The sequence below is a fragment of the Anabas testudineus genome, chromosome 3 (genome assembly GCF_900324465.2).
Source record: "Anabas testudineus chromosome 3, fAnaTes1.2, whole genome shotgun sequence".
NCBI lineage: Eukaryota > Metazoa > Chordata > Actinopteri > Anabantiformes > Anabantidae > Anabas > Anabas testudineus.
The window spans coordinates 4377546-4397694 of NC_046612.1; the positions used below are offsets into that span (position 1 = coordinate 4377546).

At 40.1% G+C, this 20149-nt stretch overlaps 1 protein-coding gene across 1 annotated transcript; it reads right to left on the minus strand.

Moving 5' to 3' along the window:
- Nucleotides 1-616: 616 nt before the first annotated feature.
- On the minus strand, nt 617-20011 carry abcb10 (ATP-binding cassette, sub-family B (MDR/TAP), member 10). Its single transcript, XM_026378647.1, has 28 exons — nt 19088-20011; nt 18212-18418; nt 17896-18098; nt 17011-17145; nt 16598-16744; nt 15576-15711; nt 15380-15475; nt 14966-15175; nt 14775-14854; nt 14504-14684; nt 13841-13884; nt 13661-13695; nt 13314-13372; nt 12803-12991; nt 7517-7993; nt 6647-6853; nt 6323-6525; nt 5166-5300; nt 4827-4973; nt 4384-4519; nt 4151-4246; nt 3734-3943; nt 3567-3646; nt 2895-3075; nt 2310-2353; nt 2108-2142; nt 1952-2010; nt 617-1868 (listed from the first exon to the last, which is right to left on the minus strand). Exons 1-28 carry the CDS (start codon nt 19506-19508, stop codon nt 1675-1677), a joined length of 4347 nt encoding a protein of 1448 aa, XP_026234432.1. The 5' UTR covers nt 19509-20011; the 3' UTR covers nt 617-1674.
- Nucleotides 20012-20149: the final 138 nt, after the last annotated feature.

Genomic DNA, 20149 nt, shown 5'->3' on the forward strand with positions numbered 1-20149 from the left:
GGAGTCTTGTTGGAATTGTTTTTGTTATGTCAGGTGCTGAAGAAAGTGTGAGGACACTGATACTGAGGAAGTTAAAATGGTAAAAGCATAGGTTCACACTCTGAGATTTGTCTTAAATAGTTCTATTTAGGTTGTTTTAAAACAGAATTATAAATATGTGAACATATTATATTTTCGGGACACATAATGTTAATGTTTGTATGTGTGTGTGATTCATGTTGGACTGTGTTATCTGAACCTTGTTATGCTACCATGTTGGCCACATTTCGCTTGGATTAACTGGTTGAGAACACTTGAATTAAATAAAATTTATAACAGCAGAATAGTCGAAAGAGAGCATCTATCAGCAGCACATTATAACACATTTGAATCCAATGCATGATAGTAAGCAGCACATGGAGCTGCAGCCAGAAACCTGTGCAGCCTCAAGCAGCAGCCGTTGAACAGCACAGACCTGCTGCACAATCCTCTGCAGAACAGGAAGGTTTTGATCTTTAGTTTTATTTTACAATACTGAATCATTTAGTTTGACTTCCAAAAATACTCATCAAAGTGAAAACAGATCTCTACAAAGTATTAAATATTCTATAAAAGTGAATAAATAGCTCAAAGTGTGTAAAGGGAATAAATGATGTTTATTAATGTCTCTATGTTTTGTTACATGAATTAATAAAACAGTTAATTTTGTTACAGTGAGATTTTATTTGTTGCTGTTATATATTTTTATAATCATGTTACTATCACACTGAACACATAGGTGAATATGATTTAAAAGAATCTCATAGACCCTTCACCTGCACTTCAGGTGCATTCATTAACCTACAAGGGAGAAGAGATCCACTGTCAACAGAACGTCCCACAGCTGAATACACATCACTACTATATCAGGACGTTTTCTCTGGGTGTGGTGATGAACTGAATCTACACTGACCCCATTGGTCTACAAGGAGCTGTGAGGCTTCTGTGTGTGTAAGTATGAAGCAACAGCGCCACCTGCTGACACCCTGACAAACTCTCCAAACTCACCTGAAGAGTTGAAAACACTTATTGTTTGATTTAAGTTAAACGTTTTTAGATCAAAATATTATATTATATATAATATTAAACAGGTTTGACATGGTTTGGATTATGGTTAACATCTATCTAGCATGTTATTTCATCCTCCGTAGGCAAGGCAGTTGTCCATGAACCACAGGGTCAGTGGTTTGATTCCTAGTTTCTCCTGGTCACATGTTGAAGAGGAAACTAAACCCCAAGTTGCTAATTGGCTCATTAGATCTTTAACTGTAACTTTGGTTCAAAACAAATTACTTTCATTATTAAAAACTATTCCTAATTAACTTCAATATTCCAGTTTATCTTTCCATTAACACATAATAATTAAGCAAGTCCATCACTTTAGATCATATTATCTGTGATAATAATAGTTAAAAGAAACCCACAGCTGTCGTCTGTGATTTATAATCAGACACAGATTCATAATCAAATGACAAACTGTTACTTCAGAAAGGTGTGAAATCCCTTAATATTCCTCAGTGGCTTTCACATCCCCTCTCTCTTATGTTTATTTGCATTTATCCTGCTCTGCCCATTTAAGATAAAGTAATTTTGTCCCTCTTGTTTTGGCTTCTAACATCAGGCCAGTTTTTCCCCAGACCTCACCTCCAGGTTCTCTCAGCGCAGGGCTTCTTTCTGTTCTTCCTGCAGAAATGCCTGTTTCTCCATCAGTTTTCTGAACAGTCCCTGTCTGTTGCCCAGCAGCTCTGTGTGTGGGCCGCACTCCGCTATGTGACACTGGTCGAGAACAGCAACGGCGTTTGCGTTCTGGATGGTGGACAGACGGTGAGCGATGATCATGACTGTCCTCCCTGTGGATTAGGTGGCATGCAGAACATTATAAGAGGCAAGCAGTCAGACTGAATTGAATGTGGAGGTAATATCAGTGATGTACCTTTCATCAGACGCTCCAAGGCCTCCTGGACCAGAAACTCATTCTCGGTGTCCAATGCACTGGGGAAAGATGGCTGTTCAGGATTTTTTCATACCATTTTTTAAGATTTTGTCAACTTTTTCTACTGCTATTTATAATTAGTCATGTCTCTCTCACCTGGTAGCCTCGTCCAAAAGGAGAATCTTAGGATTCTGTTGAGAAAAACACAAGTGGTGGTACAAAATACAATCTTGTCACAAACTACAGTATGAGCTATGAGGGGAACATGCAGTGTTGAATCATCTACTTATACTTTAATGTGACCAGATTAATGAATAATATAAGTTATATGGATCAACAATGAAACAGCTGTTCTTACCTTCAGCAGAGCTCGGGCTATGGCTATCCTCTGCTTCTGACCACCTGAGAACAATCAGACAAACTTTATTATGTTTAAATGCACACACTACATTCAATGTATAGATAGAGATACAAGAGAAGCTGCATCAGGATTTCACTTATTAAAAGGAAACGATAAATGCCTTAATTTAATAATTCTTTAACAAATTTTTATGCTGATGATATCATTTTGTATGTCATCAGGCTGCAGACCCCCTGTTTCAGTTTCACAAGAGCACAAACTACTAAGGTTCCCCATATTATTCATGCTGTAAATGCAGATCTTGATATGGCCAAGCATTTAAATACTTCCTATATAAATGTGATTAGACAGCACACTGTCCTTTAAAACTAATGTTAGACATGTTAAAAATATTAATATCATCAGATTAGATTCTAATTTGAAAACAGAATTAGTTTCTGCTTTGTAAACAGCATCAGCACTAATTCCTCTTTTAAACAACCAACCAAAGTAAACGAAAAACTGGACACAGTGGTCCTTAGAGGTCGACAGTGAAGCAGATTGTTATCGTTATTGTGTTGTGCTTTTGTCTCCAGTCGTCACCTGAAAGCAGCACTCCTTTCTCTCCCACCACAGTGTCAAAGCCCTTAGGAAAAGCCTGGATAAATTCATAGGCGTTGGCCACTTCAGCGGCTCTGTAGATGTCCTCTGGGGTCACAGTGTCTGGGTCCACTGCACCATATGCTATATTATCTCTTATGGAGCAAGAGAACAGCACAGGCTCCTGTGAAATAGGTGGGAAGAGTAAAAGGTAAAACACATATGACTTTAACATATTTGCAAGATAGGTGCAATCTGCTTACATATGGATGGTGGCTGTTATTGGGGTGAGGAGGAGGCATAGAAGAATGAAAGGATGCGTAGCAAATGCGGGTTTACCACTCATGTTAATGTATTTGGAATAATGGGTGATTTGATGCAATACTGTACATGTCATGCAAAAACATCTTGCATCTCTGCATTTCCTGGTGTCTGGGTTATTTATTTTTTACCAACATCCATACTCTGCATCTTCTTAAGATGCAGAGTATGGATATGGCTGGCGATTATGGGAGTCATTCTGTAACATCATTATTTGCATTGAAGAAAGGAGCATGTATGTAGGGTGATTATCAAACTCTCCATGACTCAGTGAAACATGCAAACGTCGCATTTAAACACAGCCACTTTCACCACATTTGCACCTGTTGAAAATAAGTGTCAATATCTTATTACCTGGCTGACTGTTCCAATGTGACTTCTAAGCCATTGGGGATTAAAATCCCTGATGTTATGACCATCGATAGTGATGACACCTGAAGAGGTGAAGTCACAGAGTGACATGAGTAGAAGACATGAGTTCTTGATATATCAGTGTGAGGAAGAACACAGGACAAGCTCACCAGCATCAGTGTCATACAGCCTGAGCAGCAGTGAGACCAGGGTTGATTTTCCAGACCCACTGGGACCAACCACAGCCATGACGGTACCAGCCGGGACCAGCAGTCTGAGGTTCTGGAAAATAGGAGCCTCCTTACGGGTTGGGTAGGCAAAAGAGACATCACAGAACTCTAGTCGGCCCTTCAGTTGGTCTGGAGGAAGAACTAGGCCTTCTGTGGTGGAGCACAAGATAGTAAGAAATAAAACTGTAAACACTGAATAAAAAATTCAAAGTTCCACAGCTGCACAGGAGCAACATTAAAACTAGCTGTATATTCACCACAATACACTTTCCTGGACACATTAATTAATATAAATATTTTACTAAACAGTTTACAGGACAAAACTCGGCAGTCATGATAATTTGTGTGTGTACGGACCATTCAGAGGAAACTCGGGCTGTCTGTCCACAAGCTCCCACAGTCTCGCTCCGGCTCCAAAACCCTTCATCAGTCCAGAGTAGAATGAACTCAGACCTACACAGCAAACAGAAAAACCACCACACAATTAAACATCACAATGACAATGTACACTGATGTACAGTACAGATAAGGAGATTAATGCAACAGGTAAGCGCACAATCAAATCAAGTGTGCGTGCTTGTGTGTGTTACCAGTGACACTGACGCCCACCCAGAAGGTGTACATGAGGAATGATGTGAGCGCTCCCACCGTCATGTGCTGGCTGGCCATCAGAAGGCCTCCTTTGTAGAGCACTGATAACATCATCATGTTTAAACTGAGACTAATCTGAAGCACACAAACCCGTGGTTAGTTGATTAGTAGACAGGGTATCACTGCTCCACTAATACTCTTTCAAATGTTGAAACATCCTATATAGTGTAAATAAAAGGTTTCAGGTACTGTGGTATTGTGATAAATCTGCAATACGTGAGCAAAAATATGAAGTCTGTGTGCAATGCCTCATTTGTTGAATGTAGATCAGTTTACATCACTAACAGGACACACACACACACACACACACACACACACACACACACACACACACACACACACACACACACACACACACACACACACACACACACACACTTACCACTCCAAAGAATCCAGCCTCTAGCATAGCCTCCTTCCTGGCCAGTCCGAGGACCAGGTCTGCCTTCTGTGTGTATGCGTTGACCTCTGACAGCTCTTTACCAAAAGCCCGGACTGTCCGCAGGCTGCTGATACGTTCTTCTGCCAACTACACAAACAGTTTTATGAGTACTCTATCTCCTGGAAACTAGATAGTTACCAGGGACAGTACAGTTCTTTATGTACACAGAGTAAAAGACATAAATACTATTAACTTTTCTGAATTGCTGTTTTCAGTAAAAAGCTTGATTAAAGTCATATAAAGGTAAAATATTGATTTGTGTGTTCCTGTGAACTGTACCTGTGTGGCTTGTGCAAGTGCATCTTGTGTGCGTTTGGAGATGGAGTATAGGTATTTGCCGTAAAGTACAATGAAACCAGCCACGGGGGGAACAATGAGCAATACAAAGCTCGCCAGACTTGGGGAGACATAGAACTAGAAAAGGAGAGAGAGACAATAACAGTAAAAAAGCACATAATGGAAATAAAAAGGCAGAAAAGAAAAAAACAAGGAATGAAGAGAAGAGATTTACATTAACAGGCTCTAAACAGTAATTACAGTAACTATTAGTTACTAACTATTATTAGTATTTCCATTTATTTTTTTTAACTTTCATTAGAGTAGGAAACATTTTCAATTGAGCTCAATTGTCCCTCTTCTTAAAACTCACTTCTATCTCATATCTTTAGATGTATTTAAGGTAAGTTAAGTTAAAACTCTTTTCCTAAGAGGGACATTCAGGCGCCACAGCAGCAAAATACAAATAATATAAAAAATCAAGACAAAGACACAAAATTCTAATATAATTATAATATATAGTTAGGAAGGTGATACAGTAGATAACAAAGTGCGCTTCTCCATGAGAGCAAACAGAGACACCAAATTGACAGGAGACTTCAAATGAAACTCAAATCAATCTGTAGTTATCAGAATCCTTTGAGTTTCCTGGGAGCGACGGCTGAAATCAAATTTTTGTCAATGTTTTACTCCCACCTCCTCAGCTCCTGGATTTCTGGTCTCCCTTCTGGAAGTAGGTCTGCATTTTTAGGGCTAAGAGCTAAAGGCAGACCAGCTGTTTTTGTGTGTAAATATGTTGTTTTCCATGGTTCATCCAGACACAGTCACTAAAAGTCCTCCCACAATCAAAACGGATCACGGAACAAAACGTTCTGCCCAACAGATGCCATTCTAGGCTTTATTAGGCATTTGTTATTTCTTTTATTCATGTTTTTGAATGTATTCTTGATTTGATCACTTGTATTGTTTGTTTCTTCTGTACAGCACTTAAAAATATAAATAAGTTAAATAATATAGGTAAAAGATAAAAGATAAAAAGATCTAGGATGTAACTGTGATCTTAGTTGGTAATAATTGTGTTAATACAATTTCATTTCACTTCATACAGTAAATTATTGTCCTGACCAACCACATCAGACCACTGTGAGACACATACTCACCATCATACTGACGCCCGCAACTGCCTGTGCAACAGCTCTCAACCCATCTGACAGATTGTCTGTGATTGAATGGCCGACCACGGCTGTGTCAGCGGAGAGACGGTTGATAAGCTCACCGGTCCTGTTTCTGTCAAAAAATGCCACTTCCTGTCTGAGGATGGAGGAGAAGACGGAGGCGCGGAGATTACGAACAATCTGCTGTCCTGAAGAGACAGAGGACAGGAGACGTTACTGAGGAACAAAGACTGGAACTGGGGCTGTTGCACTGAAACGATGCGGTCATTCACTGATAATGTTTCTTCACGTGTACAGAATCATTCTCACCTGACGTCTGCATGAGGTAGACTCTGGCAGCGTTGGCTGCCCCACCACACAGAAACACTCCCGTCAGCAAGACACACAACGATGTCAGGGAGGCGGTCATCGTCTCCGTGTCTGCTCCAGTGCTGTAAATGGTATCAATCACTTTCCCCAGGAAGAATGGAGCTGACATGGTTACTGCACTGGAGACTGTCAGGAAGCCCACAGCAGCTGGTGGTGGGAAAAGGAAAATACATAGATCAAGAAAACATAATGAAAGCAAAAGAGACACTTAGAAATGACTGTAGAAAGCAAAACCTACTATTTATAATAGCAAGTCTTAACTTATCGAGCAGCCTTTGATGAAATGTACCTGAATTTGTTTTTTAAACCTGAAATGTTCTTAAACAGAGATGTGCAAATGATCATCAACAATCATCAGACTGTGCAAAATATAGGCACCGACTACAGACTAGTTGAAGGAGAGGCCCAATAAAAAACTGTACACTCCAAATTACAACTACAGGCAAGGATCAACAAGTGCTCTCTGCGTGGTGACTGGAAATGATGCTGTAAATAATTACAGGAAGAAACAAGGTGACAGGTTATGTGAAAGACAAAACAGAGAATATAGTAGGTAGAAAACTTTAAAACTGACAAGTTGCAAGGTTTAATCTCTGCTGATGTTTTTTCCTTTCACCGAGCAGACACAGTCCTCTTCTTCATTTAAAGGGAAATCATAATAACAAAGAGTGAAGTGAACGCATGGAGCCCTTAGTCAAACAGAAAGTAAAAGTTAATCTAATTATTGGTGCGTCAATGATGTCGTTGATGCTATTGTGATACAAAGGAACTGATAAATCTATGATAAATCTATGTGCACCCTCAGTTTACCTGCCAATCTCCATCTCTCCGGGTGAGCAAGTCGTAAGATCCTCTTCACATCCTCCGGAGGGACCGTGGTCGGTGTTTGTCCTCTCTGTGTGTCCGTCTGGCTCTTCGGAGGTCCGGCTGGTGTAGGTGTGGAGGCGGCTGAAGAGCTGGCGAAGGCAACAGGTGTGTGTGACAGTGTCCGAGCTCGGCCTGTGGAGGTGTGTGGACACAGCACAGAGGAACCTCTGACTGGGCTGCAGGGAAGGGCCGACACGAAGGGACTCGGTGTCGGATGGACTCTGGACGTCGCCCCGGTAGACTGCGTCTTCCTCCGGAGGGCTGCTGAGAGAGGCAGCCGGTGCTCCAGCCACAGCCTCCTGGGCTGAGTTAGCTTTAGTCTGGATGGATGTGTGAACACTGACATACGAATTAAAAGCCACATTGTCCCGACTCGATTAGAAACTAATTCAATTGAACAAGAAGTTAAAGGAACCTGTCCTCAGTGGGGAGTCGGACTCAGGTGTCCAGGTGTCTTAGAAAAGCATTTCAAAATGTCAACACAGCATCTCCACAGCTTTTCTGTTGACGTCTCTTCATTATCGACTTTAATCTTAATAAATTCATTAAACTTTAATTAACTGATGTTTCCTCCCTCCCGCCTCGTCATCAGCCTCTGTCACAGATTATATACACGGACCGCGGACTTCCGGAAAGATGGCGGCGTAACGGTCACAACGATAAACTTTTTTTTTTTTTAGCTTTTCTAAGACAAACAGCAGATTTTAAAACAAATTTATCATCGTCCTGTTTTTTATAGGAGGTTTATATAATCTTATATTATATGTAGCAGTGGAAAACTGTCTTTGGAGTCGGTAGTGGCCTCAAACAACAAACGCAAGTCTACTTACTAATTATTATTATTATTATTATTATTATTATTATTATTATTATTATTATTATTATTATTATTATTATTAATAAAGACACAGAATTTTTAAATAGATTATCTGAATTTGTCTTGATGTAATTCCAAGTGATGCTGTCACGTCGCTTTGCTCCAAAAGGTAAAAACTGTAAATTACCATCCTTTGATACCAGTAATATTTTCATTGTTTATTTATAAGCAGCAAGGTGACCAACATATGTATTAGATTGTATTATTCTAAGAGATCTCATCACTGTACCACCTTCTATTTTCTTTGGAACAACTGTTATCACAACATTAATTAGAAATGGTCCTGAATGTTACCAGGAAACAGATTTCCTTTAAATAATATGCACAGATGCTACCCTGTCAAAATGTCTCTGTCTAAATATACGCTCAACTTTTATACTCTGTTTTTCTAGTAAGACTTTGAAACATCTGTTTTTTGGACTGTACCTACACAAAGATCTTTCTCCACAGGAAAAGCATTACAATTTAACTTAATGAAATATTTGTTCTTTCTGGTATAAGAAAGGACCATCTCAATGAGAGTGATATTGGAAATCTGCATCAGATTTTTGCCAAGCAAAATTCCAGCCAAAAAACAAATTTCATAGCTGTTCAATCCATATTTAATATATATTTGCAGACCCTGTAAATTAGTCATAACAATAAGGCTTTACAAATATCTATATGGGAAAAAAATCTCTAAGCTTTTCCTTTGACTGATGAAAGTTCAGTATCTTTGCCGCTCAGTGTTTTAGCTTCTGTCCTGGATTGCTGTTTTATAAATTAATAAAGTGTTGTGTCCTTCCCTCCCCACTGAAGTCTGTAAGAGCCTGGAAATGTGGGATGAGCTGGCCTGCACTGACACTTCCTCTCTTGTCTGAAAAACCTGCACTGTATTGTGAATGATGTGAAAATGAAGCAAGGACAGCTGCTGTTAATTTTCTCTCATCAAGGCTCTGTGTAAAGTAAAATAAAAACCAGTACAGAAACATGCACACCTCTCCTTAAAATTAAATTGTAACAGTGAATACAAAGATAAAGTTACACAACATTACGAAAGGAAATAAACCCACATAAACTCACCCATCCTCAGTGGGGCTTAACCTCTCCATCCGGTCACATATGGTGAAGCTGACATTTTGGATGGGCCAGTTCATCCAAGGGGCCTCTATTAGCTGTGTCTATGATGTAGAAATGTTGTGAGGGAAAGAAAAAAGGAAAGGGAAGCACAAGCAGCTCAAATTATGCCTGTCCAGGACCACAGCATTTGAGAACCCTATTCCCTGACACACTTTGTATCATGGATCATGGTTCAGGAAGCTATTCAACCCAGGCTCTCTCATCCTCTCAAGCGAGCAAAGAGAAGAAGCAGGCCACCTAGCCTGCAGCTGTTGAGAGGGGAGGTTTGTGCATCCCTGCACCTGGTACACCTCTGTACCAACACAAACTGCATGCAACTCCACAACAAAAGAAAAGGGAGAATCTCTGCTGTTACACCTCCCACCCTGCACCTTTGTTATATCTTTGCACAGGTTGTGGGTCAGGAGCTACCTCACTGCTCTGGCCTGACAGGGACCACAAAATTCAAACAGTGGCCCATATGATATTTATTTTTCTATCTTATAAATATACATTGGTTTAAGAAGTCACACAATTAGTTAAATGGAGATCACTAGACTGCAGTGAATGTGTTTCAAGGATTGCAGTATAAATATACCTGTATCTGGAAGGTCCATTTCCACTTCAAGTATCGATGGAGATTGGAGAAAATTTCCAAGCTGTTGAATATGCCATAGAGTACAGTTAAATCCATTATGGAAAAAAATATGGCACATGACTACAATCCTTGACACACATTGAGGTGACCTCAGTTTAACAAAGCCTGTGACTTGTTAAACCAGCTGCACCAGAGATGATTTAGGGGAGTTACTACAGAGGGGATTAAAAAAAATTAAAGGATCACTTTTTAATCCGAGTTTGGTATCAAGTCAGTTAAACCTCTGGAATATTAGTAAGTAGCAGAGGGAGTTGTTAATAAGTTTTTAGCTGCTTTGGTGTTAATCAAATAAACAACAGGTGAACTAGTGGGACAACAATGAGACAACCCCCAAAACAGTATCTGCTCCATTGTGCGAGTAGGAAGATGGTCCTGAATGTTACCAGGAAATTTCAGTAAAATGAACTGACCTGCTAAGTGTTTTTATAAATGTTTTTAAGTATTTTATTTTTTTAATTCCTTTACATTACATTATGTTTTCACCTTGATGTGAAGGTATTGTTTTGTAAATTGTAAAGCATTTAATTTCATCCTCTATATAGCAGGTGTCCATGAACCACAGGGTCAGTGGTTTGATTCCTAGTTTCTCCAGGTCACATGTTGAAGAGGACACAGAACCCCAAGTTGCTCATTAGACTTTAAACTGTAACTTTAGTTAAAAAACAAATGACTTTAATTATTAAAAACTATTTCTAATTCACTTTAATATTCCAGTTTATCTTTTCATAAACACATAATTATTTAGCAAACACACAAGTCCATCATTAGATCATATCATCTGTGTTAATAATAGTTAAAAGAAATCCACAGCTGTCTTCTGTGATTTATAATCAGACACAGATTCATAATCAAATGACAAACTATCAGCTCTTACTTCAGAGGAGTGAATTTCAGTTTCAACAAAACATAAACGGTTTCTCTTATTTTAATGGATGAACTATGGTAATATTACCAATGTCCCTCTAATAGAGACTAACACACAAAACAGGCATGAACATGTAACACAACATGAAAATATATTGTGATTCAAGTAAAAACTACATTTTTAGGTGAAAGAAAAAAAAAAAGAACAATGTGTGGACAATAGATCATATTCTAATGATAATCTTCTAAGTTAACTGGTATACAGTTACACTGTAATAAATAAATATATAAAACTTTTTAAATTTCTACAACTAGAAATTGATTGCTGTGGTATACATGTTACGAGGCTATTAAAATGTTCAGTTACCAGTGATTAATTCTGTGTTCATTCATTCTGACACTTCCCATTTCTCTGTTATGAGCCACAATCCACAGATTTAAAGTCTTGATTAATTGCTGCCTTTAAATTGTGAATGTCCCATCCGCAATGATTCAAGTTTCAAATCCACTTCCAAAAACACAAAACCAAAACAAAAACCTTATAAAGAAAACACACAGGCTGTTGTAGTTCTGCAGGTCATGATATATCTGATGTGCTAAAGAGAACATTCACATATTTCAAACACTGTTGTAGTTTCTGAATCATTAAGTCACTGTGGTGAAATAATCTATAAAATACACTTAACATGGCACCAGATCAAAACTTTTCCCAGCTACACAACAAAGCTCTGAGCTCAACAACTAAAAGATGTTTTTCCTTCCAACATCAACTAGACACTACAACTATAAATGGTGATATTAAGTGGTTTCTGATGTGCCATTTCAGAAAACAACAATCCTAAAATCTTTTAAGGATCAGGGCAAATGTAAGGTCAAGGCAGGAACAAAAGAGAGAACTCCTCTGTCTCAGGGCAGAGACAAGAGAGATCGCTTGGTCTCTCCCATCATGTTATACTATTTAGCTGGCTCTATAAGTTTGTTTGTACTGAATTTAATGCTGGTCAATAAAAATCCTGAACAGAGCATGGGAGGAACAACATGTCAGAAATATTGCACACTAGTGTTAAAGATGATAATTTCTGTTTCTACACAGGCTGCAGAGCAAGAAGGTTCATTAACTTACTTAAACAAAAACCAAACATGAAGAATAAAGAGTTTTTGGCAGTCAGTCAATCTACTTTCTTTAAGTTATGTGCACCTTGAAAAACTAAAGAGTGACATAATAGTGTGCAGCACCACCCGATCTGACAGACAAACAGGACTATAACATTAATCTTAGACACAAATACATAATAAACAGTGCTGTATACATCAAAATAGGCTGTTTTTGGTTTCGTTTTGACAGTTGAGATTGTGATTTGAAACCACATGTTGGCCTTGAGCCTCCAGTGTGAGAGGAGTCTTCTTGTATTTTCAAAATAAAACATCTCCAGCAATTCACTGATCAATGGTTCAGTCTTTACTGTGTATTGTCACGTGTCTGTTTCCTTTCACAGCAGCTCTTCATGTGATTCTATGCAGTTGCTTCAGTAGTGAGACACGAATAGGAGTCGCAGCATTTAAAAATAATCCTTTATATTCCTCCTTTCATGTTTATTTGCATTTATCCTCATCTATTCAGTGAAGATACGCTAATTTTGTCCCTCTTATTTTGGCTTCTAATGTCAGGAGGCATTTTAACCTAGAAGCAAAGCCAGTTTTTCCCCAGACCTCACCTCCAGGTCCTCTCAGCGCAGGGCTTGTTTCTGTTCTTCCTGCAGAAATGCCTGTTTCTCCATCAGTTTTCTGAACAGTCCCTGTCTGTTGCCCAGCAGCTCTGTGTGTGGGCCGCACTCCGCTATGTGACACTGGTCGAGAACAGCAACGGCGTTTGCGTTCTGGATGGTGGACAGACGGTGAGCGATGATCATGACTGTCCTCCCTGTGGATTAGGTGGATTGCAGGACATAAGAGACAATAGAGGTGCAAGAAAATATCAATACACTTGATTATCGTGTTGTGCGATACTATATCAATTCTTTAAAACGGTTTTTAAAAATTTTAAATTAATAATTTACAAACACAGATTTATAGCAGTGGTTCACTTTGTGAAGTGTTTAAACCCCAAACCACTAGATGGCAGTGCAGTGTATGAGTTTTTTACTCAGAATTTATGCATACAGTTGTATGTTTTCATTCCTAAAATTTAATTTAATAAAATTTCAGACTGAATTGTATGTTGAGGCAAAATCAGAGAGCTGTACCTTCCATTAGACGCTCCAAGGCCTCCTGCACCAGAAACTCGTTCTCAGCATCCAATGCACTGAAGAAAGATTGTTGTTTAGGATTTTTGCTTGTAAATAAAAGTGTGTCTCAAACAAGAAAAATTAAAATCTGGAGTCTCAATTATCAAAGAATGTGTAGAACAAAGTCTAGGCAACACAACAAAATGTATGAACTATGAGTTAAACAAAACTAGCAAAGAGGAAAAATAAATATGAAAAATATCAGAGACATGTAAATAAAGTCAGACACAGGGTTAAGACAATAGAAACATATTTATTCATTGATTCTCCTACTATTTATTATCAGATATGTATCAGATATGTACCTGGTAGCCTCATCCAAAAGCAAGATCTTAGGATTCTGTGGAGAAAAACAAAAGCGTGTTAGGAAATATAATCTGGTTTCATATAAAAAGGAAAGCTGAGAGCAGATTATTGATCCTGGCATGTCCAGATTAATGGATGTCAAAAGTTAGGTGGATCAACAATGAAACAGCTGTTTTTACCTTCAGAAGCGCTCTGGCTATGGCTATCCTCTGCTTCTGACCACCTGAGAACAAACACACATACAGAACTTCATTATGTTTAAATGTAGATGTGGGCTGTATATATATATATATATAATGAGATCTGACTTGTATGAATAACTAGTTTTTTATGCAGATGATATAACTTTGTTTTCCATTACAGGCTGTTTTTGGTAACCTGCAGATCTCCCTGTTCTAACAAAGAGAACAAAATATGACAACATGTCCACAAGAGCACAAACTACTAATGTTACTGATCCTATTCATGCTGTAAATGTAGATATTGACATATCCAAACATTATAAATATTAATGAATTTGTTTGGACACCTGAATGTTCTACAGAACTCTAATGGAACAGGTAAAATATGCAAATTAACTAGTTATTAAAAAAACAAACCAGCAACAGGCAGCGTGAAGTGAAGTTGGGTATATTCCTCCTCTTGTTTGGTTTGTTATACTGTATTGTTAATAGTTAATTTACTTTATGTTCTACGTGTATGTAATTAGTTCTTGGATCTCTTGCAAAAGATATCTTGATATCAGATGATCAACCAACCAAAGTAAATGAAAAACAAATAACTGGAGACAGTGAAGCAGCTTGTTATCGTTATTGTGTTGTGCTTTTGTCTCCGGTCATCACCTGAAAGCAGCACTCCTTTCTCTCCCACCACAGTGTCAAAGCCCTTAGGAAAAGCCTGGATAAAGTCATAGGCGTTGGACACTCTGGCGGCCCTGTAGATGTCCTCTGTGGTCACAGTGTCTGGGTCCACTGCACCGTATGCTATATTATCTCTTATGGAGCAAGAGAACAGCACAGGCTCCTGTGAAATAGGCGGGAAGAGGAGAATGTCAAAAAGGCAGAAATCAGTTGTGTGATGCTGTAAAGGGACAGAAACAGGGTAATTTATTACCTGGCTGACTGTTCCAATGTGACTTCTGAGCCAATAGGGATTAAGATCCCTGATGTCATGACCATCTATAGTAATAACACCTGAATAAAGGTAATAAAATGAACAACCATTTGATATAGTCTTGTTGGTTTGTGTCTGAAGACATGAGTTCTTGATGTATCAGTGTGAGGGAGAACACAGGACAAGCTCACCAGCATCAGTGTCATACAGCCTGAGCAGCAGTGAGACCAGGGTTGATTTTCCAGACCCACTGGGACCAACCACAGCCATGACGGTACCAGCCGGGACCAGCAGACTGAGGTTCTGGAAAATAGGAGCCTCCTTACGGGTTGGGTAGGCAAAAGAGACATCACAGAACTCTAGTCGGCCCTTCAGTTGGTCTGGAGGAAGAACTAGGCCTTCTGTGGTGGAGCACAAGATAGTAAGAAATACAACTGTAAACACTGAAGAAAATTGGAGTTCCACAGCTGCACAGGAGCAACGTTAAAACTAGCTTTATATTCACCACAATACACTTTCCTGGACACATTAATTAATATAAATATTTTACTAAACAGTTTACAGGACAAAACTCGGCAGTCATGATAATGTGTGTGTGTACGGACCATTCAGAGGAAACTCGGGCTGTCTGTCCACAAGCTCCCACAGTCTCGCTCCGGCTCCAAAACCCTTCATCAGCTCAGAGTAGAATGAACTCAGACCTACACAGCAAACAGGAAAATCACCACACAATTAAACCACAAGCACAATGTACACTGATGTACAGTACAGATAAGATTCATGGAGAATGAGTGGAGATACCTGCAACACTGATGCCCACCCAGAAGGTGTACATGAGGAATGATGAGAGCTCTCCCACCGTCATGTGCTGGCTGGCCATCAGAAGGCCTCCTTTATAGAGCACTGATAAGATCATTATGTTTCCACTGAGGCCAGTCTGAAACACACACACACACACACACACACACACACACACACACACACACACACACACACACAGTTATTTGATTAGTACAACATCTGGCGTTACTGCTAATCCCTGACACAGCACTGATTACAGGCTAAACACCTGCTGTATAAGCTAATTGTCAACATTTTCTACCAGACTCACTCAGAATCTGGTTGAATATTAGTTACTTGGTACCAGCTTAATTACAGCAGCAGCCTGAGGCAGAAACAATTACACACACTTGCACAAGAAAACCCAACAGTTCAACAGTAAAGAGGGAGAGAGAGAACAGTATTCTCAATGATGATCAATTACAAAATCCATAAAAAGCTTATTTTACATCTACAGAGACCAGCCAGTTAATTAGATCCTCCTAACTTAATCAAATTTCTATTTCAATAGCCCCATAGTAAATGTTACTTTATCAGAAGGTTTCTATTTGTACTGTGTCAGAGTGGTGGTGATCTGGTCTTTAATTGAAGGTATCATTCTACTTCAGAAAGAACTTGACATAACAAAATGCAGATGGTCTTCCAAATAATAAAGAATGTTAAAGAAAACTAATTTGAGAACTGTATTGGTTGCTAAATTTTGTCATTAAACTGTTTTAACACTTAATGTAGAACTGTTTAAAAGGTAAAAGTGGATTTATGCCTTTTCTGACCTTATACGGAAGATTGGATAACACTCCTCTAAATGGCGAAACATCCTATATACATTATTTAAGAAGTGTCAGGTACTGTGGTATTGTGACAAATCTGAACTACGTGGGCAAAAAGCAGAAGTCTGTGTGCAATGCCTCATTTGTTAACTGTAGATTTAGTTTACATCACTGACAGGACACACACACACACACACACACACACACACTTACCACTCCAAAGAAACCAGCTCGTAGCACAGCTTCCTTCCTGGCCAGTCCGAGGACCAGGTCTGCCTTCTGTGTGTATGTGTTGACCTCTGACAGCTCTTTACCAAAAGCCCGGACTGTCCGCAGGTTGCTGATACGTTCTTCTGCCAACTACACAAACACAGTTTTATGAGTACTCCATCTCCTGGAAACTAGATAGTCACCAGGGACATTACAGTATTTTCATCAGATGTACACAGAGTAAAGGACATAAACACCATGAACCACTGTTTCCAGCAAAGAGCTTGATTAAAGTCATATAAAGGTAGAGCACTGGGTATATTGACATAGTTTCTAATTTCCACATAGTAAAATAATGTCTTACTAATCGCTGGACCAAAATGAGTCTCTGATCTGTGTGTTCCTGTGCACTGTACCTGTGTGGCTTGTGCAAGTGCATCCTGTGTGGACTTAGAGATGGAGCGAAGGTATCTGCCATAAATTACAGCAAGAACGGCCACAGGAGGAACGATGAGCAACACAAAGCTCGCTAGACTTGGGGAGACATAGAACTAGAAAAGAGGAGAGAGACAACATTAATAAAACAGAACTTAACGGAAATAAAAAGAGAGAAAAGAAAAAAGGACCAGAGGAGATTCACAACAGACTCTAAACAGTACTTACAGCAACTAGTTCCATTCATTTCCTTGAACATTCACTAAAGCAGGAAACATTTTTACTTCCTTGTAATACAATTGTCTGTCTTGAGTATGTAAGTGTCTTTTATGATTTATTGTTTTAGTAATGATGGCAGAATTAATCATCTCTTGCCTAGTGCCCATGCTTTATCTAATAAGGACAGGAAGTCTGCAATCTGTGATTAAAAAGATAAAATTAGAGAAAATGTTGCTTTAAGGGGCTGAAAAAAGCATAAGTTTATGAACCTGCTGTGTAGAAAATGTGGAGTATAGAAAATAATCTGAACTGAAAAGAAGCTGAACAAACAGTTTAACAGCCTGTTGGTCAAAAACTAAACAGAGATCCACACACACTCAGAGTTGCTCAGAGTTTATGACGTACTTTATAGTTTATTCAGGCTGCAGCATTTTCCTACAGAATCAACCTGTTTCTTTGTACCTATAAGAAGTATTTTTGTGATCCTGTTTTCCAACATGTTATCAGCTACAAACAGAAAAACCCTCAGATCATATACCAACAGCACAGAATGAAAGACACAAGAAACTCACAAATTCGTACTGAACACATTTTACTGTGCTCTTATGTGACCAACCACATCAGACCACAGTGAGACACATACTCACCATCATACTGACGCCCGCAACTGCCTGTGCAACAGCTCTCAACCCGTCTGACAGATTGTCTGTGACTGAGCGGCCGACCACGGCTGTGTCAGCGGAGAGACGGTTGATAAGCTCACCGGTCCTGTTTCTGTCAAAAAATGCCACTTCCTGTCTGAGGATGGAGGAGAAGACGGAGGCGCGGAGATTACGAACAATCTGCTGTCCTGAAGAGACAGAGGACAGGAGACGTTACTGAGGAACAAAGACTGGAACTGGGGCTGTTGCACTGAAACGATGCGGCCATTCACTGATAATGTTTCTTCAGAATCATTCTCACCTGACGTCTGCATGAGGTAGACTCTGGCAGCGTTGGCTGCCCCACCACACAGAAACACTCCCGTCAGCAAGACACATAACGATGTCAGGGAGGCGGTCATCGTCTCCGTGTCTGCTCCAGTGCTGTAAATGGTATCAATCACTTTCCCCAGGAAGAATGGAGCTGACATGGTTACTGCACTGGAGACTGTCAGGAAGCCCACAGCAGCTGGTGGTGGGAAAAGGAAAAGACAAAGAAATCAGATCAAGAAAACATAATTAAAGCAAAAGAGACACTTGACTGCAAAATCCACAACTATAATGTCTAATGGGAAGGTTCCACCAAATTTGGAAGAGGTTATTGAGCACCCTCTGATAAAATGTAGGTTGTTTTAGAAACCTGAAAAGTCCTTAAACACGAATGTCCACATGAAAAACATGAGCACCAGAGCGGCCACTGTCAGGCAATGACTAAATGAAGTACTTTCCATTCTGGAAGAACCAGTTTTCAGACACAATCAGAGCTGGTTACACTGCAATTCACAACTAATGAAGGAACAGACAGTAGGAAAGGAACATTTTTAAATTACTTGTGTCCACATATGCTGCAACTATGATCACAGCGGGTAGAGAAGAATATGGATAATGATATTTTAGACTGCGAGATGACAGAGAGCCTCAGTCCAAACTACAGATTAAAACTTAAAACTTTCCTAAGAACAGGAATCAACAACTGTTGAAATGATCAGAAATAATTTGTAGACTATAATAAAACCCATCTTTCTGTGTGGTCACTGGAAATGATGCTGTAGAGAAGTAATTACATGCACATCTCCTCTTATAATTAGACAAGGGGCAAAATAACAGGTGCTTACAGACATATGCACCCTCAGTCTACCTGCCAATCTCCATCTCTCCGGGTGAGCAAGTCGTAAGATCCTCTTCACATCCTCCGGAGGGACCGTGGTCGGTGTTTGTCCTCTCTGTGTGTCCGTCTGGCTCTTCGGAGGTCCGGCTGGTGTAGGTGTGGAGGCGGCTGAAGAGCTGGCGAAGGCAACAGGTGTGTGTGACAGTGTCCGAGCTCGGCCTGTGGAGGTGTGTGGACACAGCACAGAGGAACCTCTGACTGGGCTGCAGGGAAGGGCCGACACGAAGGGACTCGGTGTCGGATGGACTCTGGACGTCGCCCCGGTAGACTGCGTCTTCCTCCGGAGGGCTGCTGAGAGAGGCAGCCGGTGCTCCAGCCACAGCCTCCTGGGCTGAGTTAGCTTTAGTCTGGATGGATGTGTGAACACTGACATACGAATTAAAAGCCACATTGTCCCGACTCGATTAGAAACTAATTCAATTGAACAAGAAGTTAAAGGAACCTGTCCTCAGTGGGGAGTCGGACTCAGGTGTCCAGGTGTCTCCTGCTTCATAAGTCCGCTCGGAGAACAAATGTAGTCCCGCAGTGTTTATGTCAACACACCGTCTCCATACCCGTTCACTTGTGGAGCTTGGTGCCGCTTCATTGTCGAGTTTAGACCGTTATTGTCGGTTTTATCTGCGGCTCACAGCCGCCGTGTCGCCCAGTTTATCTTATCACCGACCAGCTACCAACACCCTGCCTGTCACCGTCATCTGTCGCTGCTGTGCAGGGACACGGCGTGAAAACACAAGCTGTGAAAGACGAACTGGCACCGAACCCCCCTGAGAAATACATCTAGTAGTTAGTTTCTGCGTAACGAGGTTAAAGGGTCGACAGGGAAGAGGTGACCGAGAAGAGGTGACCGAGGCTCGGCTCCAGCACTCCGCTCCCTCCGCTCGACGTCAACGGCTGCTCATGTAGTCAAACTTTCTCCAGACAGGACCAAACGAGCCCAGATCGTCGAGTTCGCGCTAGTTTGTGGATCATTTCTTCCAAACTTCAGAACGAAATGTTCATTAAACCTGCACACAAAAACCAGTGTTGTGTTTT